Source organism: Salvia splendens, chromosome 12, assembly GCF_004379255.2.
Source record: "Salvia splendens isolate huo1 chromosome 12, SspV2, whole genome shotgun sequence".
In the NCBI taxonomy this organism is placed as follows: domain Eukaryota; kingdom Viridiplantae; phylum Streptophyta; class Magnoliopsida; order Lamiales; family Lamiaceae; genus Salvia; species Salvia splendens.
In genome coordinates, this window is record NC_056043.1 from 2,383,552 (window position 1) to 2,407,146 (window position 23,595).

The following is a 23,595-nucleotide window of genomic DNA, read 5'->3' on the forward strand; positions in this document are numbered from 1 at the left end:
ATACAAGATATGCCAAGCTTATCCACAAAATTTTCACACTTCAAACGAGAAGTGTTATGTCCAATCAAATCTCCATTCTTCAATGAACCCGATTGCAATGTTTACATAATTAATTATACGATATTGTAGTTGTATATACAAGATAATTTTATAAACAATAAATCACAATGTTGCCCTTTACCATAACATAAGCAATTAATATTAATCAAAATATCATAGATCAACCAAATTGATCAAGACATTAACTGGCGTTTACATGAAAATTTGACTTGATCATATGAGCACACACCGCTCGTTGTCCCCTACGTTACGATGAAAGGAACTGACTACTACCGACTATAGCTAGCATTAGTAATTCGACCGATCTTATGGGCGTTCAATCCTAACATGGAATAGGACAACAAAGCTGTCAACTAGCTGGAAATGGCAACGCACCCCTTCCACCAGATTGTTATCTTGCTTGAATCGAGCCCAGCCGTTCTTCACCCGTATCTTCCTGGAGTTGTGTTTGAGTGAACACAACCACATCCTCCCATCGTTTACCAGATACACTCCCGCAGCATTGCGCAAAGCAGCACCATAATTATCAACGCTGTGACCACGCCCAGTCTCGTTATCTTTTGTTAAATTAGTAATATGCTGTTTTGAATATGGGATGAAGAAATTGTAGGTGACTGTAGATTAGCAGTATGTTGTTTACATTGCGATGTAGCCGCGAGTCTGGGCAGCTGGGTTTTGAATTTGTAAGATTGTATAATTATCCGATGTAATGTAGTCATATTTCGCCAGTTACATACTATAGCTTAACAAAAATGTGCAAAGCTCGAACAATTTATAAAAAAGATGGCAAACAAATGCGCAATACTTCACGCAAATTGTGTTTAAAAGATCACATTATTGGTCATCTGCATAATGATCGAACTGTACGTCGATCACACGGTTGATCTATGAGCCCACATTGCAGCAGCAAGGTCATCCCTCTTCTTCGTCCACATTGGGGTTGGCGCAACCGTATTGATAGTAGATAACACTGCATCATCGTGATCACTCCCATACCCATCTTCAAGTTGAACTCCTACCAATTCTTCGTACGGATCCACCGCCATCTAGGTGCGAATAAAGTTGTGGAGCAAGAAACACGCAATGATCAATCCCGTTTGGACCTCAATGGGATAGAAGCTTGGGCTGCGAAGTATTCCCCAACGCATCTTGAGTATTGCAAAAGAACGCTCGATCACATTCCGAGCTTTAGAATGCTTCAAGTTGAACAATTCCTCGGATGTTTGCGGTGCTTGGGATCAACTATTTATCTATTCCAAAAACACCGGAGCTGTTGGAAGATATGTGCCAAGGTATAGTTCTCTACAAACTTCTTCTAAACTTGCTGTTTTTACCCCAAGCTTGATTTCGCTCACAACCATGGGGTTTCAGAATGTTCAGTCACTAAGGTTTAATTAGTCGAACATAAGAATTGATTGTTATGTATTTTGTTTATTTATATGATTCTTATTTACTGAATCATAAACTTCTCGGTTATCTATCAAATTGTCATCATTTGTGGTTCAACAAATTTCCATATTATATTACATTGGCTTTGATTGTATCTCACAAAAATTGTTGTTAAACTTTTCATTATTCTTTAATCAGTTTATATGCCTGCAATAGTGCGTTGCTTTCTGTTATTTCTTAAACCTTTCATTTTTGTTTTTTAACTAAATTAATTCTTAGAAGCTATATATTTCTAAGAGGGAGACCGCACTTGAAAGTTTTGAAAGCTCTGCATAGCAGAATCCAAACACCACAGGAAATTGGAATTGAATTCGAGGTATAATCTATAAAATGGAGACAGCCTCTTCCTTTTGTAGTCTCAACAAATTTGAATACTTCATTCGTGAATTATGTTATTTCATACAAATTTGAATACTTCATTCGTGAATTATGTTATTTCATACAAATACTTCATTCGTGATTTATGTGTATAGTTTGTGTGCCTGATTTTTGACTAATGTTAGATTGTATCATATTCGTATGATATTAGTTTGATATTCATATGACATCTGAAAATGGAAAATGTAATCAACATGACAAGAAAACGAAAGAGTCAACATTACATAGCTTTGTTACAAAAGTAGAAAAATTACAATGCATAACAATAAGATTGTGATTTTAAACTTTCGGGAAATTTTAGCTGTTTTAGCAATTTTGAACGTCAAAGCTTTACACTAGTCATTTTTCATGGCCAATTGTAACTTCAACACTCCTCAGTTTTCGTGCGCAATTTCTCTTCAAGAACACCTTCAATTAACGATTTTGCTCTAAGCTGAGATTCGAATTGGTCTCGTTCAAGTTTCACTCTTTGAAAGTAACTGTCTTGGCTTGGGGATAGACCCGCATCAACCCATCGAAAAAACTTGCAATCATCTTCCTGCATAATACTTTGTCAATAAACTTCCTGCCAACAAAATTCATATACAAAAAACATAATACATGATTTTAATTTTCCATATCGGGCAGTGATAGTAACGTCTACCTGGGTTAGCAGCCGTCCTAGATATCACAAGCTCAGACTCAAGATCATGATCACAGTTCACAATTTCGGGACGAGGCCAATTCCAATTGAAGCTTGACCCGTATAATTGAGAAGAAGAAGAAGAAGAAGAAGACATTGCAACAGGACCTGAATTGAATTCAACATTACAAAATTCAAATCAGTATTGCAAGTTCGACGAAACATAGCACAGTAAACCTAAAACCATAGATCGAGTTGACTGACTTGCCAAAATACAAACCAGAATTGCAAAATAATATGAATCATATGCTAAAAATAACAACAATTCACTATTTCTCGCTCAAATGATCCCCAAAAATTTGCATACCACTGTAACCCTAAAACCATAAATCTAGCTGCCCGACTGGCCAAAATTCAAACCAGAATTGCAAAATAATATGAATCATATGCTAAAAAAAACAACAACAATTCACTATTTCTCTCTCAAACGAAATCCCCAAAAATTTGCATACCACTGTAACCCTAAAACCATAAATCTAGTTGCCCGACTTGCCAAAATTCAAACCAGAATTGCAAAATAATATGAATCATATGCTAAAAAAAACAATAACAAATTACTATTTCTCTCTCAAATGAAATCCCCCAAAATTTGCATAGCCACGGTAACCTAAAATCCCCCTAAAATCATACAAAATATAATTTTAATTTTCTTTCCACGTAATCTATGTAAATTCAATAATTTAAAAGTATTGGACTAGTTTTACATAAAATGTTTATGTATGTTTATTAACGTTGTGTTTTCAATTTTTCATATGACATGAAGCAGTATTATTATATATGTAGGGATCGTGATTAATCTAAATTAAAATTAATATATTATCTGCTAATTTATAAATATAGATTGATAGCCCAAAACATATCAGTTTCTTGATAATAATTCGTTGATTTATGATTATAAGTTAGAATTATAGTAATATTTTGAGAGACAACAATTGATATTAATTAATCAGCGAACTTATAAGTTTTTAAAATTCTCATTTTGAACTTAAAGTTTTTAAAATTCTCATTTTGATTTAGTTATTAATTGATCACAATTATATTATACACTTTTCTTGTCTCATAAATATAGAGATTTTAGGAATATCATGGTTTTAAAGAAAAAGAAGAAAAAAATAAACAATAGTAGATAATGGGACCCATACCACTATTAGTATAATCTATGGTAAATAATCTCTAAAAATTGAATTGACCTGTTTTTTATGGACAGAATCAAAATAGCGAAAAGATACTACAACCTCGTTCCGCCATTAGGAGTCTCATTTCTTGGCGACACGGATTTTAAGAAATGTTAAGAAAAGTGGGTGGAAAAAAGTTAGTTGAATATAAGTCTCACTTGTATATATTAGTTTTAAATGAAATGTGAGTTAAATGAGTTAGTGGAAGGTGGGACTCTATTACCATTTATGGTAAAGTGAACCACGACACCTGTTCGCGGACTGACTAAAATGGAAAAAAAGGACTCCTATTTGCGGATGGATGGAGTATTTTATTAGGACAAAATCACTAAGTACAGCCCTTACCAATTAAATTTCCTGCGTCCGCCACGGTTACGAATAATAAATTACTTGCAAAGGCATTTGCTATAGTAGTACTGTAAATTAATACCCAAATAAATAATAATCGAATTGGGTATTTCCTCATGGTTAAATTTGACATGGTATTTTCCTATAATGTATCAACTCAACGATGAAACTTTATCAACTTAGTATGAGTATTCTTCATTTTCAGGTGCTAAACAATGTACTAATGGTAGAAATATTGAATCATACTATCTCCGTCCCACAATAAGAGTTAAATTTTGCCATTTCAGTCCATCCCATAATTAGAGTCACATTTCACTTTTACCATAAATGGTATGTAGACCCCACATTTCACCAGCCAATTTCACTCACATTTTATTATAAAACTAATATATATAAGTGAGAGTCATAATCCATTAACTTACTCAACCCATTTTTCTTTACGTTTCATAAAACCCTCGCTCACACTAAATATGGCTCCTAATGTGGGACGGATGTAGTAATGATTGCAATTGCATTGATCAATATAGGTTTGAGTATATAAAATAAAGAAATAAGTGTTGGGTAAATTTATGTGACGAATTATGATTCAGATTTGACGACGAAATACAACTTAGTTAATAAGATGTTTCCCTTTTCTCAGTATTCTCTTGTCTCGCTAGGTAATCGCATACTCCCGTGAAATATATGGAATCACTTAGGCCATCCCTAACGCTGCGGGCCGGACCGCACCTGGGTCCCGACGCGGTTCGGCCCACAGCCTGTCGCGTTGGAGGGAGGAAATTCGGGGTCTGGGCCGCGCCTGGTGACGCAGTGGCATCCCGGGGTCGCTCCCAGGTGCGGCCCGTCTCAGCTTAGCATGGTCTCGGGACGGGCCTTGTCGCCTCCCGACCCAATGTTGGTTTGGGTTCGGGACGGACTCGGGTCCCATTTTTTATTTTTATTTTTTAATTCAAATTTTTTCTATAAATTCCACCGCATTTTCATTTCTATTCTACTTCCATTTCTCTCCCTCTCAAACTATATCACTCGCAGATATATCCGTAAAAAATGTTTCCTCGACGTGGTGGTCAAAGAGCAATCGAAGCTCAAATTGCCAGAATGTTAGAGGAGGCGATGCCCGCAATCTAAGAGGAAATCAACAACTAGGTTGCTCGCTACCAAGCTGTTGTTCAAGCGTGGAACGAACAACACGTCCGCGTACTACAGACTCGAATATATATCCACCGAGAACGTGAACAAGCTCATTTACGGCTTTCACAGATGATTTCTCTAGAGATCCTCGATAGAGTTATCAGATGTTCCGTCGTCAGCGCAGTTGTAGCTCGTGACTCGTACTTCATGCAAACCACCGATGTTGTTGGCCGGCAAAGTATATCGACTTTGCAGAAATGCACATCGGCCATACGCCAACTCGCTTACGGAACTACTGCAGATATGTTCGATGAGTATCTCCATATAAGCGAACAAACTGGACCCGAGTGCCTAACTAAATTCTGTCGGGCGGTGATCGAAGCATTAACGACCGACGACACCTAGAGGTTGGTGAACATGCACGAGCGGGCCCACGGCTTCCCCGGGATGCAGGACAACATCGACTGTAAGCATTGGCAGTGGAAGAATTGTCCAACAGCTTGGAGAGGACAATACACTAGTGGGCACAAGGGCACACATCCGACGACCACGTTGGAGGCCGTTGCCGACCAACGATTGTGGATCTGGCATGCCTACTTTGGTGTCGATGGGTCGAACAACGACCTCAATGTGTTGAACGAGTCTCCATTGTTCAATGACCTGTGTGCCGGCCGAACGCCGAACGTAGAGTTCACGGCCAACCAGCGCCGGTACACTATGGGGTGCTATCTGACAGATGGGATCTACCCTCGATGGCCCGTGTTCGTGAAGACTATCACATGTCCGACAATGCCGAAGAGGTCATTGTTCGCCAAAAGCAAGAGGCGGCTCGAAAAGATGTGGAGTGTGCATTCGGAGTCCTCCAATCACGGTGGGCTATGGTGAAGGGAGCGGCCCGTGGATTGGCACCGTCCACTAATCGCCGACGTCATGTATGCATGTATCATAATGCATAACATGATTGTTGAGGACGAGGGAGAAAATGTCACGGCATGGAGCGACGATGCAGGGTGTTCCTCCCGACATGCGCAATGTCATGGCCCGTTCAGCTGCGATGTGCCAAGAAGAAGCACACACTCGCCTCCAAGCGGATCTGATTGAAGAAATTTGGACACGCACCAATGGTTTCCAGCATTGACGTTATGTTTTAATGTTTTTTTTTTGTATTTTTAAACTCCTATGTTGTAATTTTCAATTTTCGAATGAAGAACGACTTTTCCGTGTCTTAATTGTTCGCGTTTTTTATTTCACACGTAAAATAGATTGTAAATTGTGAATAGTGAAATTTAATAGTTGTGGCCTGAATGAAGCCTTGATGGGGCCTGCAGGGTTAGTGGAGTTGTGGTCTGGACCTAAAATTTAGGGAAATGATGACGTGGAGGGGATTGGGGCCGAAATCCGGGCCTGGTTTTTTTATGTCCTTTGTGCTGACTTAATATTAATTAAATATACTAATATTTCAAATTAATGGTACCACTACCACCTACTATCTTTTAGATTGTAGTTAAATATTTTAAATTGATAATCTAGATTCAAATTTTATAAAAAAAATATTTACTGCGTTGCATTTTTGTTTAAATTCTATGCAACATACTCTACTTACTTAGTTACGTTTGATACCACATAACTGAAATTACATTACAATTTTTTTGGTAGGTAAGATCAACGATATATATTTTGATTTTTTATTTTTTTTATTTATACAAAGTAGTAGTATGTGTTCCTATGCTATTTTAAAAAATAACAATTGTATGTGTGACTATGTGCGAGTATGTGTTGGGTGTCCGCAGTGTGCAACATATGTATTTTAAAATGTATTCCATTTATACTTATTTGAAATACTAAATATTAAAATGCCCCTAAAGCCATAAAGGGCAATTCAATCTATTTATCCTCTCATTTTCATTAAATTATGTACTAATTTATTTTTCTCTTTATTCATCCACTTTATTCTTTTTTCTTTGCCTTTACCATAAAGACAAATATTAATTTATCCACAATGCTCCTCAGTCCTCCACCACACCACAGTATATTCAACACCACTCTCTCTCTACAAAACATACTCTTCATGCATGGCCCTTTCACTTCTCTTTGGAATTTCTTATGGAAAGATTGATTTTTTAGGGAATCTTGGTTCAAGATTTTGGGTCGTTGAAATGAGGTTTATGATTTCTGAGGCGGCGATTTGTTTGGACTGGAATTTTGAATGGTACAAAATTACATATTCTAATGAAGAATAGGGAGTAAATTACATATTTTGAGGTATTAGGTTCTTTTTGGGTAAAGGGAATGAAAAAATTAGAAAGAAGAAAGGAGATGAAGAAAGAAGGAGAAATAAATTATATTAGTACTATATTTTAATAAAAAAGAGCGAGTAGATAGATTGAAATGACCTTCATTGTCTTGAGGGTACTTTGGTCATGAAAATATTGAAAATAGTCAAAAAGTAGTTGAATTGATATTAACTTATAGTTGATGAACCTCAAAAGATATTATGAAATGTTATGGACCAAAATTGCTCATTTGGGATAGTTGATGTACCAAAAAAGATGTTCCCCTATTGTTAATGGTGTATATAGTACTACTATCATTAGAAAAAAGATAAAAGCGAAACGTATTTGTAAAGATCATCTGTTGATCCAATATACTCCTTCCGTCCACGAAAAATAGAGCATATTTGCCATTTTTATTTCTCCACGAAAAATAGAGCACGTTTAAAAAAGGAAAGTTTTCAACAACTTCTCTCTTACTAATAATATGGACCCCACATTCCACTAACACTACTTCTCTCTTACTTTTTTCCTTCTCTCATACTAATAATACGAACATCACATTCCACTAACACTACTTCTCTCTTACTTTTTTCCCTTCTCTCTTAATTTACCAATTTCATATTAAAATCCGTGTCATTCACAATGTGTCCTATTTTTCGTGGACTACACAGCAAATAGTGTTGTTCTCAAAACGCATAAAACAAACAATGAAACGGCAGGTTCCATTTCAATTATTTTCTTCTTATATTTTATTATAATTTTCTATTTAAAAATAAAATTTACTCTAAATATCAATTAAAATTCATAAATTAGCACACCCAATAATTATCATATCAAATATTATGCGTATGTTTTTTTAGTATTTTTAGTTTATTTTACTTTTTGTGTGTTTTATATGACAAATGTATATTTTTATGATAAAATAAAAATATTAAACAAAAAATAAAACATACTCCTATCTAATATTTGAAGGGTAAAATCATATCCATATATAAAAGGAAAGAGAGGAATCGCCGTTTCATTCACTGTTTTATGCGTTTTGAGAACAGCACCGCTGTGTTAGCAGGGAATCCTTATCTCTAAAGGCCGGAATTTACAACTACAAAAGGTAGAGGCTGCCTAAGCTGTGCATCGCAATTGAAACCCTCTCACAAGGTAATTGAATTTGAAAGCTTCGCATTTCTTCTCTTGTTGTCTCTCTCTCCGGTGTCGCAAGGTATTTCTGCCGCTGGGAATTGCAATTTAATTTGAGATCTATAGATTTGATGTTAAATATTTGATTTTTTGTGCTTAAATGTGGCTGGAAATTTGAATTGAATTTGAGATCTATCCAATTGATGTTATATATTTAGCAGTACTTTTTTGATAATGTGGCTGGAAATTTGAATTGAATTTGAGATTTTTGATGTTTAAGATTTGATTTTTGTGGGTGTTAGATGCTGGGCTATATCTGTTTTTGGTGAATATAAGTAGCTCAGATTTGTCTGCTTTGTTTTGCCCTGAATCAGGGCAAACGGTTCTATTTTAGTTATGATTAAATAAAAAGTACTACTAAAGATTGGATTTTTTTTATTTCTATGCTTGTTCTGCATCTGCCAATCTCATATTTTTTTTCAGTTATTGATGAAGATCACTAACTTTTTGGAAAGGGATTCTGCTATATGTGTGTCTCGGTGTGGCATAATGAATAAAAATTCCCCTGCTGCACTCAGAACAAGTAACAGATATTTCGCCAAAAAGGATTGGTTGTGGCGTTTAGCTGTAAGAAAACAACGGAAACGGCGTGTAGCTCTAAGAAAAGAATGGAGACATTTCTCCAAAAAGGATCTCTTGCGGCGTTCATCTGTAATAGAAGCACAGAAGCCGAAAGATAGCCGTGTTGCTGTAAGAAAAGAACGGAAACGGAAATATATTTTGGCAGCAACCAAGGAAGATCTGTTTGCAAATCTACCGGAAGAAATCACGAAAGAGATCATGGGAAGACTCCCAATTATGAGCGTTATGACATGCAAGTGTGTTCTTAAATCATGGCGCCATCTTATTGAGGGGGATGAGTTTGGGATGTCGTATACTCCCAAACCAGGCCTAGCTTTCGTTTATCGAGACATGGAAATGCGGTACAATGTCTGCAATGAGGCCTTAAAGCCACTCTTCCGATTCGATTCACCTTCTCACATTCAATTTTCCGCTATTAACTATCGTGTTATAGTTGCTTCAGCTAATGGTTTGCTTTCAATGTGGGATCGATGGGCTAAAGTTATATTTATATGCAATCCAATGACTCGTGAGTATGCCGAGCTTCCTCCTATATCTACTAGTATAATTACTTCCTTTTCTGGATTTGGAATGAGCAAAATAAGTGGACAATATAAAATTTTATATGGGAATCGGTATAGTTGTCATGTATACACTATAGGGAGAGGCGAAGGGTTGTGGAGAAGCATCGCAGCAGCACAACCAGGCATCAATAACCTGCACCGTGGTTGTGCTGCATTTTTGAATGGAAATCTTCATTGGTTGGCATATGATTCGGAAGATAATTTCTTCGTTTGTTGCTTTGATATTGAAACTGAGCTCTTTACCAGTTTTTCAATTCCTTGTGATTACAATGGCAAAAGCCATGGCAACAATCAGCTATATATTTTGGAGGGTCGGCTATGTTTATGCAATATTTTAGATTGGCAGCGTGTTGTTATTTGGACAATGAACAACTACGGGGATGAGAATTCATGGATAAAGGAATATGACTTCAACTTGCCCGAAGAATTTCCACATGTGTACGTGCTCGAAGTTTTGGCGAATGGTGACTTGCTGTTTGCAGAAGCAGATGCTTGTTCTTTTTCCTCATGGGATCAACTATTTATCTATTCGAAAAACACCGGAGCTGTTGGAAGATATGTGCCAAGGTATAGTTCTCTACATACTTCTTCTAAACTTGCTGTTTTTACCCCAAGCTTGATTTCGCTCACAACCATGGGGTTTCAGAATGTTCAGTCACTAAGGTTTAATTAGTCGAACATAAGAATTGATTGTTATGTATTTTGTTTATTTGTATGATTCTTATTTACTGAATCATAAACTTCTCGGTTATCTATCAAATTGTCATCATTTGTGGTTCAACAAATTTCCATATTATATTACATTGGCTTTGATTGTAGCTCACAAAAATTGTTGTTAAACTTTTCATTATTATTTAATCAGTTTATATGCCTGTAATAGTGCGTTGCTTTCTGTTATTTCTTAAACCTTTCATTTTTGTTTTTTATCTAAATTAATTTTTAGAAACTTTCTATTTCTAAGAGGGAGACCGCACTTGAAAGTTTTGAAAGCTCTGCATAGCAGAATCCAAACACCGCTGGAAATTGGAAATGAATTCGAGGTATAATCTATAAAATGGAGACAGCCTCTTCCTTTTGTAGTCTCAACAAATTTGAATACTTCATTCGTGAATTATGTTATTTTATACAAATACTTCATTCGTGATTTATGTGTATAGTTTGTGTGCCTGATTTTTGACTAATGTTAGATTGTATCATATTCGTATGATATTAGTTTGATATTCATATGACATCTGAAAATGGAAAATGTAATCAACTTGGCAAGAAAACGAAAGAGTCAACATTACATAGCTTTGTTACAAAAGTAGAAAAATTACAATTCATAACAACAAGATTGTGATTTTAAAATTTCGGGACATTTTAACTGTTTTAGCAATTTTGAACGTCAAAGCTTTACACTAGTCATTTTTCATGGCCAATTGTAACTTCAACACTCCTCAGTTTTCGTGCGCAATTTCTCTTCAGAAAACCTTCAATTAACGATTTGGCTCTAAGCTGAGATTCGAATTGGTCTCGTTCAAGTTTCACTCTTTGAAAGTAACTGTCTTGGCTTGGGGATAGACCCGCATCAACCCATAGAAAAAACTTGCAATCATCTTCCTGCATAATACTTTGTCAATAAACTTCCTGCCAACAAAATTCGTATACAAAAAACATAATACATGATTTTAATCTTCCATATTGGGCAGCGATAGTAACGTCTACCTGGGTTAGCAGCCGTCCTAGATATCACAAGCTCAGCCTCAAGATCATGATCACAGTTCACAATTTCGGGACGAGGCCAATTCCAATTGAAGCTTGACCCGTATAATTGAGAAGAAGAAGAAGAAGACATTGCAACAGGACCTGAATTGAATTCAACATTACAAAATTCAAATCAACATTGCAAGTTCGACGAAACATAGCACAGTAAACCTAAAACCATAGATCGAGTTGATTGACTTGCCAAAATACAAACCAGAATTGCAAAATAATATGAATCATAAGCTAAAAATAACAACAATTCACTATTTCTCGCTCAAATGATCCCCAAAAATTTGCATACCACTGTAACCCTAAAACCATAAATCTAGCTGCCCGACTTGCCAAAATTCAAACCAGAATTGCAAAATAATATGAATCATATGCTAAAAAAAACAATAACAATTCACTGTTTATCTCTCAAATGAAATCCCCAAAAATTTGCATACCACTGTAACCCTAAAACCATAAATCTAGTTGCCCGACTTGCCAAAATTCAAACCAGAATTGCAAAATAATATGAATCATATGCTAAAAAAACAATAACAAATTACTATTTCTCTCTCAAATGAAATCCCCCAAAATTTGCATAGCCACGGTAACCTAAAATCTTAATTAGCGTAGCCAAAAGGGGAAATCTCATACGTTACATGATACAAAAAATCAACAGAAGCACACTAACTCGAGTTAGGCATGGCGATGTGTGGGGTCGACAAGACGACGAAATAAGAAGAAAACGAAATGGGAAGAAGTAAGAGGAATGAAATCAATAGAGAGGGAGAGCTAATATATTCACAATTAAACATCATAAGAAAGTGGAAAAACAATAGGAAAGTGGAAACAATAGCATGCATGATTTTAGACATCTCTTACACATCAGGTAGTAGTCACACAGTAGGTGTGCAAAGTTGTGCAGGTTTGGGGGTAATGAGACTAAATTGTCCTTCAAGCCATTTGGGCATTTTCGTCCGGAAAATGGCAAAAAACACCAGGTTTGTGATTGTATATTTTGTTAGACCCCATGGTGGTATTTTTTTTTGTTAGGGGTCACCAGTGTTACAAACCCAAAAGTTAGGAACGTTTCATGCAGTTCAGTCAAGTCGAAATTTCCATGAAATTGGGTATTACGAATCAGTGGCAGACACAGTAAGAGGTGGGGAAGGGCTTAAGCCCCTCCCAAGAGTTCCATTTACTTGATTTTTTTACTTGTAAATTTTTTGAAAATTCTGAAAATCATCATAAGCCCTCACTAAAATATTGTTTTAGACGCCTAAATGATCAATGTTGAAAGATAAGGAGGGGCTGAACGAAAGTAAAGTATCGAAAATTACAGAGTTGAAAAATGTAGCAACAATGGCTACCGTGTGGTTAATGAAGAAGAAGACGTTTAAAATAAATATTAATAATATTATATTACTCCTATTAGTAAAGTACCTTGTAAAATGTGTAATGGGTTAAAATGTTGACAGTTGTTCACTTATATGCTCTCATAGTATCATTTCAAAACATTTTGTTAAATAAAGTGTTGCTTTAGAGGTTGTAAACAAAATTTTAAAATGAATATCAACCAATAGAAAATCTAATTATAGGGCTTCACGACAAAAACCATCATACAAAATATAATTTTAATTTTCTTTCCACGTAATCTATGTAAATTCAATAATTTAAAAGTATTGGACTAGTTTTATATAAAATGTTTATGTATGTTTATTAACGTTGTGTTTTCAATTTTTCATATGACATGGAGCAGTATTATTATATATGTAGGGATCGTGATTAATCTAAATTAAAATTGATATATTATCTGCTAATTTATAAATATAAATTGATAGCCCAAAACATATCAATTTCTTGATAATAATTCGTTGATTTATGATTATAAGTTAGAATTATAGTAATATTTTGAGAGACAACAATTGATATTAATTAATCAGCGAACTTATAAGTTTTTAAAATTCTCATTTTGAACTTATAAGTTTTTAAAATTCTCATTTTGATTTAGTTATCAATTGATCACAATTATATTATACACTTTTCTTGTCTCATAAATATAGAGATTTTAGGAATATCATGGTTTTAAAGAAAAAGAAGAAAAAAATAAACAATAGTAGATAATGGGACCCACACCACTATTAGTATAATCTATGGTAAAAAATCTCTAAAAATTGAATTGACTTGTTTTTTATGGACAGAATCAAAATAGCGAAAAGATACTACAACCTCGGTCCGCCATTAGGAGTCTCATTTCTTGGCGACACGGATTTTAAGAAATGTTAAGAAAAGTGAGTGGAAAAAAGTTAGTTGAATATAAGTCTCACTTGTATATATTAGTTTTAAATGAAATGTGAGTTAAATGAGTTAGTGGAAGGTGGGACTCTATTACCATTTATGGTAAAGTGAACCACGACACCTGTTCGCGGACTGACTAAAATGGAAAAAAAAGACTCCTATTTGCGGATGGAGGGAGTATTTTATTAGGACAAAATCACTAAGTACAGCCCTTACCAATTAAATTTCCTGCGTCCGCCACGGTTACGAATAATAAATTACTTGCAAAGGCATTTGCTATAGTAGTACTGTAAATTAATACCCAAATAAATAATAATCGAATTGGGTATTTTCTCATGGTTAAATTTGACATGGTATTTTCCTATAATGTATCAACTCAACGATGAAACTTTATCAACTTAGTATGAGTATTCTTCATTTTCACGTGCTAAACAATGTAGTAATGGTAGAAATATTAAATCATACTATCTCCGTCCCACAATAAGAGTTAAATTTTTCCATTTCAGTCCATCCCATAATAAGAATCACATTTCACTTTTACCATAAATGGTATGTAGATCCCACATTTCACCAACCAGTTCCACTCACATTTTATTATAAAACTAATATATATAAGTGGGAGTCATAATCCATTAACTTACTCAACCCATTTTTCTTTACGTTTCATAAAACCTGCGCTCACACTAAATGTGGCTCCTAATGTGGGACGGATGTAGTAATGATTGCAATTACATTGATCAATATAGGTTTGAGTATATAAAATAAAGAAATAAGTGTTGGGTAAATTTATGTGACGAATTATGATTCAGATTTGACGACGAAATACAACTTAGTTAATAAGATGTTTCCCTTTTCTCAGTATTCTCTTGTCTCGCTAGGTAATCGCATACTCCCGTGAAATATTATGGAATCACTTAGGCCATCCCTAACGCTGCGGGCCGGACCGCACCTGGGTCCCGACGAGGTTCGGCCCGCAGCCTGTCGCGTTGGAGGGAGGAAATTCGGGGTCTGGGCCGCGCCTGGTGACGCAGTGGCATCCCGGGGTCGCTCCCAGGTGCGGCCCGTCTCAGCTTTGCATGGTCTCGGGACGGGCCTTGTCGCGTCCCGACCCAATGTTGGATTGGGTTCGGGACGGACTCGGGTCCCATTTTTTATTATTTTTTTTAATTCAAATTTTTTCTATAAATTCCACCCCATTTTCATTTCTATTCTACTTCCATTTCTCTCCCTCTCAAACTATATCACTCGCAGATATATCCGTAAAAAATGTTTCCTCGACGTGGTGGTCAAAGAGCAATCGAAGCTCAAATTGCCAGAATGTTAGAGGAGGCGATGCCCGCAATCTAAGAGGAAATCAACAACTAGGTTGCTCGCTACCAAGCTGTTGTTCAAGCGTGGAACGAACAACACGTCCGCGTACTACAGACTCGAATATATATCCACCGAGAACGTGAACAAGCTCATTTACGGCTTTCACAGATTATTTCTCTAGAGATCCTCGATAGAGTTATCAGATGTTCCGTCGTCGGTTCCGAATGCAGAGGCCTTTATTCCTGCGCTTCGTCAGCGCAGTTGTAGCTTGTGACTCGTACTTCATGCAAACCACCGATGTTGTTGGCCGGCAAAGTATATCGACTTTGCAGAAATGCACATCGGCCATACGCCAACTCGCTTACGGAACTACTGCAGATATGTTCGATGAGTATCTCCATGTAAGCGAACAAACTGGACGCGAGTGCCTAACTAAATTCTGTCGGGCAGTGATCGAAGCATTAACGACCGACGACACCCAGAGGTTGGTGAACATGCACGAGCGTGCCCACGGCTTCCCCGGGATGCAGGACAACATCGACTGTAAGCATTGGCAGTGGAAGAATTGTCCAACAGCTTGGAGAGGACAATACACTAGTGGGCACAAGGGCACACATCCGACGACCACGTTGGAGGCCGTTGCCGACCAACGATTGTGGATCTGGCATGCCTACTTTGGTGTCGATGGGTCGAACAACGACCTCAATGTGTTGAACGAGTCTCCATTGTTCAATGACCTGTGTGCCGGCCGAACGCCGAACGTAGAGTTCACGGCCAACCAGCGCCGGTACACTATGGGGTGCTATCTGACAGATGGGATCTACCCTCGATGGCCCGTGTTCGTGAAGACTATCACATGTCCGACAATGCCGAAGAGGTCATTGTTCGCCAAAAGCAAGAGGCGGCTCGAAAAGATGTGGAGTGTGCATTCGGAGTCCTCCAATCACGGTGGGCTATGGTGAAGGGAGCGGCCCGTGGATTGGCACCGTCCACTAATCGCCGACGTCATGTATGCATGTATCATAATGCATAACATGATTGTTGAGGACGTGGGAGAAAATGTCACGGCATGGAGCGACGATGCAGGGTGTTCCTCCCGACATGCGCAATGTCATGGCCCGTTCAGCTGCGATGTGCCAAGAAGAAGCACACACTCGCCTCCAAGCGGATCTGATTGAAGAAATTTGGACACGCACCAATGGTTTCCAGCATTGACGTTATGTTTTAATGTTTTTTTTTTGTATTTTTAAACTCCTATGTTGTAATTTTCAATTTTCGAATGAAGAACGACTTTTCCGTGTTTTAATTGTTCGCGTTTTTTATTTCACACGTAAAATAGATTGTAAATTGTGAATAGTGAAATTTAATATTTGTGGCCTGAATGAAGCCTTGATGGGGCCTGCAGGGTTAGAGGAGTTGTGGTCTGGACCTAAAATTTAGGAAAATGATGACGTGGAGGGGATTGGGGCCGAAATCCGGGCCTGGTTTTTTGATGTCCTTTGTGCTGACTTAATATTAATTAAATATACTAATATTTCAAATTAATGGTACCACTACCACCTACTATCTTTTAGATTGTAGTTAAATATTTTAAATTGATAATCTAGATTCAAATTTTATAAAAAAATATTTACTGCGTTGCATTTTTGTTTAAATTCTATGCAACATACTCTACTTACTTAGTTATGTTTGATACCACATAACTGAAATTACATTACAATTTTTTTTGGTAGGTAAGATCAACGATATATATTTTGATTTTTTATTTTTTTTTTATTTATACAAAGTAGTAGTATGTGTTCCTATGCTATTTTAAAAAATAACAATTGTATGTGTGACTATGTGCGAGTATGTGTTGGGTGTCCGCAGTGTGCAACATATGTATTTTAAAATGTATTCCATTTATACTTATTTGAAATACTAAATACTAAAATGCCCTTAGAGCCATGAAGGGCAATTCAATCTATTTATCCTCTCATTTTCATTAAATTGTGTACTAATTTATTTTTCTCTTTATTCATTCACTTTATTCTTTTTTCTTTGCCTTTACCATAAAGACAAATATTAATTTATCCACAATGCTCCTCAGTCCTCCACCACACCACAGTATATTCAACACCACTCTCTCTCTACAAAACATACTCTTCATGCATGGCCCAATGATGTATTTTCAATTTCGTATTTTCATGATTGTAATTTATGTTTTTTATTTGTTTGTTTTTATAATTTTTAGTTTGTCCTTTATTATGTTTTTTGATAAATTTACAATAATAAGTATTTCATGTAATAATAATAGTATTAAAAAATAATAAAAAATAAATATATAATAGTGTGGTTGGGTGGTCATTGATAAACCATGAAAATATGTGTGGTTGGGTTGGGTGAATATTAATGATGTGGAAGATGATGTGGAGGTGATAGAAATGAATTAAATATTGAAAAAGTGGATGGTTGGGTTGGGTTGGGGAGTTGCTGATAAACATGGTCTAATGTCTAAGACATAATGAGGTTAAAGTAGTCATTTTAGATTGTTTTATATTTTTATTTAACTTTACAATTTGTATATGTACATTCTTGTCCTTATATGAAAAAACGTTCAATTCTTCTAATTTAGGTGAATGAGATGAGCTAAGATCCCTATAATTATGGCATACTCCTAACATTTCTTTAATTACATTTAGTTACAACAAATCTCTATTTGACAATTCTATTAATTGAAACTTGATTGTGATTGTAATTCGTAAATAATGATAACTTAATTAATTAATTAATTATTTGGTTTAATTTTATTAATAAAACCTATCCTAATGTTAAAAGATATAAAATACAAACTAATAAAAAATTTAATAATATAAGTTAATTGAAGATATACCATGCAAATAATTAATAAAGACATGCTTGAACTTTTTTTTCATCAAATAATTAATTTATCGAAATATATCTTTCAAAATTAATCTTATCATATTTACATTTACAATGTGTTACACTATATACGTTATATAAATTGACTTTAGAGTTTTCATAATTTAATTAGAAAATTCAGCACATCTCATCCTCTTTCATATTGCTTAGTAATAAAATAAGTATGAAACTAATTAAAAATAAATAAATGTAATATTTAAATTTTAGAGATATAATACTTTAAATAATTTTTATAATTATAATATCTTAGTGGTTTTAACTATAAAATAAGTTATACTCCCTATTTGATTTTTTTTATCACTGACCCGAAAAATAGCATATTTTTTTTGTCTCGTACGAATTACAATGCACATTTGATCAATTCCCATTGTATTGTTTTTTCTCAAACTAAAATTCCCTATGTAAATTAAAATACATATATTATCAATCCCCTTATGCAGTTTATAAAATTGTTTTTAATAAATAATATTTTTCATACTAACTTTTATTTATAAAAATAGTAATAAATTATATTTGTAAGAACAGTCATTTTAATTTTATATTTTAAAAATATATGATTATTTCTGTAAAATTACGAAATATACTTTTAATGGTACTCTAATTAAAAGTATGAATACTCTAAGTAAGACTTTAAATACTCAATTTAAAATTATGAATACATTGAATGCAATCATGATAAGCATGTGCCGATTAATTAAACTTCGTAATCTAATATTTATGTTTTCTAAAATACCAAGAGGGTAAATTAGTCACAATATAAAATATAATTATGTCAAGATAACATAAGGGTATTATGTCATAGAGACATTATGTCTCTAAATCACTACTCTTTAAAAAATAACAATTGTATGTGTGACTATGTGCGAGTATGTGTTGGGTGTCCGCAGTGTGCAACATATGTATTTTAAAATGTATTCCATTTATACTTATTTGAAATACTAAATATTAAAATGCCCTTAAAGCCATGAAGGGCAATTCAATCTATTTATCCTCTCATTTTCATTAAATTATGTACTAATTTATTCATCCACTTTATTCATCCACTTTATTCTTTTTTCTTTGCCTTTACCATAAAGACAAATATTAATTTATCCACAATGTTCCTCAGTCCTCCACCACACCACAGTATATTCAACACCACTCTCTCTACAAAACATACTCTTTGGAATTTCTTATGGAAAAATTGATTTTTTAGGGAATCTTGGTTCAAGATTTTGGGTCGTTGAAATGAGGTTTATGATTTATGAGGCGTCGATTTGTTTGGACTGGAATTTTGAATGGTACAAAATTACATATTCTAATGAAGAATAGAGAGTAAATTACATATTTTGGTGTCTTTATATTTGAGGTATTAGGTTCTTTTAGGGTAAAGGGAATGAAAAAATTAGAAAGAAGAAAGGAGATGAAGAAAGAAAGAGAAATAAATTATATTAGTACTATATTTTAATAAAAAAGAGCGAGTAGATAGATTGAAATGACCTTCATTGTCTTGGGGGTACTTTGATCATGAAAATATTGAAAATAGTCAAAAAGTAGTTGAATTGATATTAACTTATAGTTGATGAACCTCAAAAGATATTATGATATGTTATGGACCAAAATTGCTCATTTGGGATAGTTGATATACCAAAAATGATGTTCTCCCTATTGTTAATGGTGTATATAGTACTACTATCGTTAGAAAAAAGATAAAAGCGAAACGTATTTGTAAAGATCATCTGTTGATCCAATATACTCCCTCCGTCCACGAAAAATAGAGCATATTTGCCATTTTTATTTGTCCACGAAAAATAGAGCACGTTTAAAAATGGAAAGTATTCAACAACTTCTCTCTTACTAATAATATGGACCCACATTCCACTAACACTACTTCTCTCTTTCTTTTTTCCTTCTCTCATACTAATAATACGAACATCACATTCCACTAACACTACTTCTCTCTTACTTTTTTCCCTTCTCTCTTAATTTACCAATTCCATATTAAAATCCGTGTCATTCACATTGTGTCCTATTTTTCGTGGACTACACAGCAAATAGTGTTGTTCTCAAAACGTATAAAACAAACAATGAAACGGCAGGTTCCATTTCAATTATTTTCTTCTTATATTTTATTATAATTTTCTATTTAAAAATAAAATTTACTCTAAATATCAATTAAAATTCATAAATTAGCACACCCAATAATTATCATATCAAATATTATGCGTATGTTTTTTTAGTATTTTTAGTTTATTTTACTTTTTTGTGTGTTTTATATGACAAATGTATATTTTTATGATAAAATAAAAATATTAAACAAAAAATAAAACATACTCCTATCTAATATTTGAAGGGTAAAATCATATCCATATATAAAAGGAAAGAGAGGAATCGCCGTTTCATTCACTGTTTTATGCGTTTTGAGAACAGCACCGCTGTGTTAGCAGGGAATCCTTATCTCTAAAGGCCGGAATTTACAACTACAAAAGGTAGAGGCTGCCTAAGCTGTGCATCGCAATTGAAACCCTCTCACAAGGTAATTGAATTTGAAAGCTTCGCATTTCTTCTCTTGTTGTCTCTCTCTCCGGTGTCGCAAGGTATTTCTGCCGCTGGGAATTGCAATTTAATTTGAGATCTATAGATTTGATGTTAAATATTTGATTTTTTGTGCTTAAATGTGGCTGGAAATTTGAATTGAATTTGAGATCTATCCAATTGATGTTATATATTTAGCAGTACTTTTTTGATAATGTGGCTGGAAATTTGAATTGAATTTGAGATTTTTGATGTTTAAGATTTGATTTTTGTGGGTGTTAGATGCTGGGCTATATCTGTTTTTGGTGAATATAAGTAGCTCAGATTTGTCTGCTTTGTTTTGCCCTGAATCAGGGCAAACGGTTCTATTTTAGTTATGATTAAATAAAAAGTACTACTAAAGATTGGATTTTTTTTATTTCTATGCTTGTTCTGCATCTGCCAATCTCATATTTTTTTTCAGTTATTGATGAAGATCACTAACTTTTTGGAAAGGGATTCTGCTATATGTGTGTCTCGGTGTGGCATAATGAATAAAAATTCCCCTGCTGCACTCAGAACAAGTAACAGATATTTCGCCAAAAAGGATTGGTTGTGGCGTTTAGCTGTAAGAAAACAACGGAAACGGCGTGTAGCTCTAAGAAAAGAATGGAGACATTTCTCCAAAAAGGATCTCTTGCGGCGTTCATCTGTAATAGAAGCACAGAAGCCGAAAGATAGCCGTGTTGCTGTAAGAAAAGAACGGAAACGGAAATATATTTTGGCAGCAACCAAGGAAGATCTGTTTGCAAATCTACCAGAAGAAATCACGAAAGAGATCATGGGAAGACTCCCAATTATGAGCGTTATGACGTGCAAGTGTGTTCTTAAATCATGGCGCCATCTTATTGAGGGGGATGAGTTTGGGATGTCGTATACTCCCAAACTAGGCCTAGCTTTCGTTTATCGAGACATGGAAATGCGGTACAATGTCTGCAATGAGGCCTTAAAGCCACTCTTCCGATTCGATTCACCTTCTCACATTCAATTTTCTGCTAGTAACTATCGTGTTATAGTTGCTTCAGCTAATGGTTTGCTTTCAATGTGGGATCGATGGGCTAAAGTTATATTTATATGCAATCCAATGACTCGTGAGTATGCCGAGCTTCCTCCTATATCTACTAGTATAATTACTTCCTTTTCTGGATTTGGAATGAGCAAAATAAGTGGACAATATAAAATTTTATATGGGAATCGGTATAGTTGTCATGTATACACTATAGGGAGAGGCAAAGGGTTGTGGAGAAGCATCGCAGCAGCACAACGAGGCATCAATAACCTGCACCGTGGTTGTGCTGCATTTTTGAATGGAAATCTTCATTGGTTGGCATATGATTCGGAAGATAATTTCTTCGTTTGTTGCTTTGATATTGAAACTGAGCTCTTTACCAGTTTTTCAATTCCTTGTGATTACAATGGCAAAAGCCATGGCAACAATCAGCTATATATTTTGGAGGGTCGGCTATATTTATGCAATATTTTAGATTGGCAGCGTGTTGTTATTTGGAAAATGAACAACTACGGGGATGAGAATTCATGGATAAAGGAATATGACTTCAACTTGCCCGAAGAATTTCCACATGTGTACGTGCTCGAAGTTTTGGCGAATGGTGACTTGCTGTTTACAGAAGCAGGTGCTTGTTCTTTTTCCTCATGGGATCAACTATTTATCTATTCCAAAAACACCGGAGCTGTTGGAAGATATGTGCCAAGGTATAGTTCTCTACCAACTTCTTCTAAACTTGCTGTTTTTACCCCAAGCTTGATTTCGCTCACAACCATGGGGTTTCAGAATGTTCAGTCACTAAGGTTTAATTAGTCGAACATAAGAATTGATTGTTATGTATTTTGTTTATTTGTATGATTCTTATTTACTGAATCATAAACTTCTCGGTTATCTATCAAATTGTCATCATTTGTGGTTCAACAAATTTCCATATTATATTACATTGGCTTTGATTGTAGCTCACAAAAATTGTTGTTAAACTTTTCATTATTATTTAATCAGTTTATATGCCTGTAATAGTGCGTTGCTTTCTGTTATTTCTTAAACCTTTCATTTTTGTTTTTTATCTAAATTAATTCTTAGAAACTTTCTATTTCTAAGAGGGAGACCGCACTTGAAAGTTTTGAAAGCTCTGCATAGCAGAATCCAAACACCGCTGGAAATTGGAATTGAATTCGAGGTATAATCTATAAAATGGAGACAGCCTCTTCCTTTCGTAGTCTCAACAAATTTGAATACTTCATTCGTGAATTATGTTATTTCATACAAATTTGAATACTTCATTCAGGAATTATGTTATTTCATACAAATACTTCATTCGTGATTTATGTGTATAGTTTGTGTGCCTGATTTTTGACTAATGTTAGATTGTATCATATTCGTATGATATTAGTTTGATATTCATATGACATCTGAAAATGGAAAATGTAATCAACATGACAAGAAAACGAAAGAGTCAACATTACATAGCTTTGTTACAAAAGTAGAAAAATTACAATTCATAACAACAAGATTGTGATTTTAAACTTTCGGGACATTTTAGGTGTTTTAGCAATTTTGAACGTCAAAGCTTTACACTAGTCATTTTTCATGGCCAATTCTAACTTCAACACTCCTCAGTTTTCGTGCGCAATTTCTCTTCAAGAACACCTTCAATTAACGATTTGGCTCTAAGCTGAGATTCGAATTGGTCTCGTTCAAGTTTCACTCTTTGAAAGTAACTGTCTTGGCTTAGGGATAGACCCGCATCAACGCATCGAAAAAACTTGCAATCATCTTCCTGCATAATACTTTGTCAATAAACTTCCTGCCAACAAAATTCATATACTAAAAACATAATACATGATTTTAATCTTCCATATTGGGCGGCGATAGTAACGTCTACCTGGGTTAGCAGCCGTCCTAGATATCACAAGCTCAGCCTCAAGATCATGATTAC

The 23,595-nt window shown here is 34.9% G+C and overlaps 2 protein-coding genes across 9 annotated transcripts; both read left to right on the forward strand.

Moving 5' to 3' along the window:
- Positions 1 to 8,508: 8,508 nt before the first annotated feature.
- Positions 8,509 to 10,616, forward strand: LOC121756969 (putative F-box protein At1g32420). Of its 4 annotated transcripts, none has more exons than XM_042152412.1 (2): positions 8,509 to 8,651; positions 9,146 to 10,616. In XM_042152412.1, exon 2 carries the CDS (start codon positions 9,180 to 9,182, stop codon positions 10,506 to 10,508), a length of 1,329 nt encoding a protein of 442 aa, XP_042008346.1. In that variant the 5' UTR covers positions 8,509 to 8,651; positions 9,146 to 9,179; the 3' UTR covers positions 10,509 to 10,616. The 4 variants fall into 4 exon arrangements, with proteins under 4 accessions (XP_042008346.1, XP_042008344.1, XP_042008345.1 ...); XM_042152410.1 differs by having other exon boundaries at positions 8,511 to 8,651; positions 9,114 to 10,616; XM_042152411.1 differs by having other exon boundaries at positions 8,514 to 8,712; positions 9,114 to 10,616.
- Positions 10,617 to 20,469: 9,853 nt separating this feature from the next.
- Positions 20,470 to 22,982, forward strand: LOC121758972 (F-box protein At5g49610-like). Of its 5 annotated transcripts, none has more exons than XM_042154445.1 (2): positions 20,470 to 20,612; positions 21,107 to 22,577. In XM_042154445.1, exon 2 carries the CDS (start codon positions 21,141 to 21,143, stop codon positions 22,467 to 22,469), a length of 1,329 nt encoding a protein of 442 aa, XP_042010379.1. In that variant the 5' UTR covers positions 20,470 to 20,612; positions 21,107 to 21,140; the 3' UTR covers positions 22,470 to 22,577. The 5 variants fall into 5 exon arrangements, with proteins under 5 accessions (XP_042010379.1, XP_042010376.1, XP_042010378.1 ...); XM_042154442.1 differs by having other exon boundaries at positions 20,472 to 20,612; positions 21,075 to 22,577; XM_042154444.1 differs by adding an exon at positions 22,758 to 22,982 and having other exon boundaries at positions 20,475 to 22,363.
- Positions 22,983 to 23,595: the final 613 nt, after the last annotated feature.

Bases quoted from the DNA above. Each gene is read 5' to 3' on its own strand.
- LOC121756969 (XM_042152410.1), top strand. From the start codon at position 9,120: ATGAAGATCACTAACTTTTTGGAAAGGGATTCTGCTATATGTGTGTCT.
- LOC121758972 (XM_042154442.1), top strand. From the start codon at position 21,081: ATGAAGATCACTAACTTTTTGGAAAGGGATTCTGCTATATGTGTGTCT.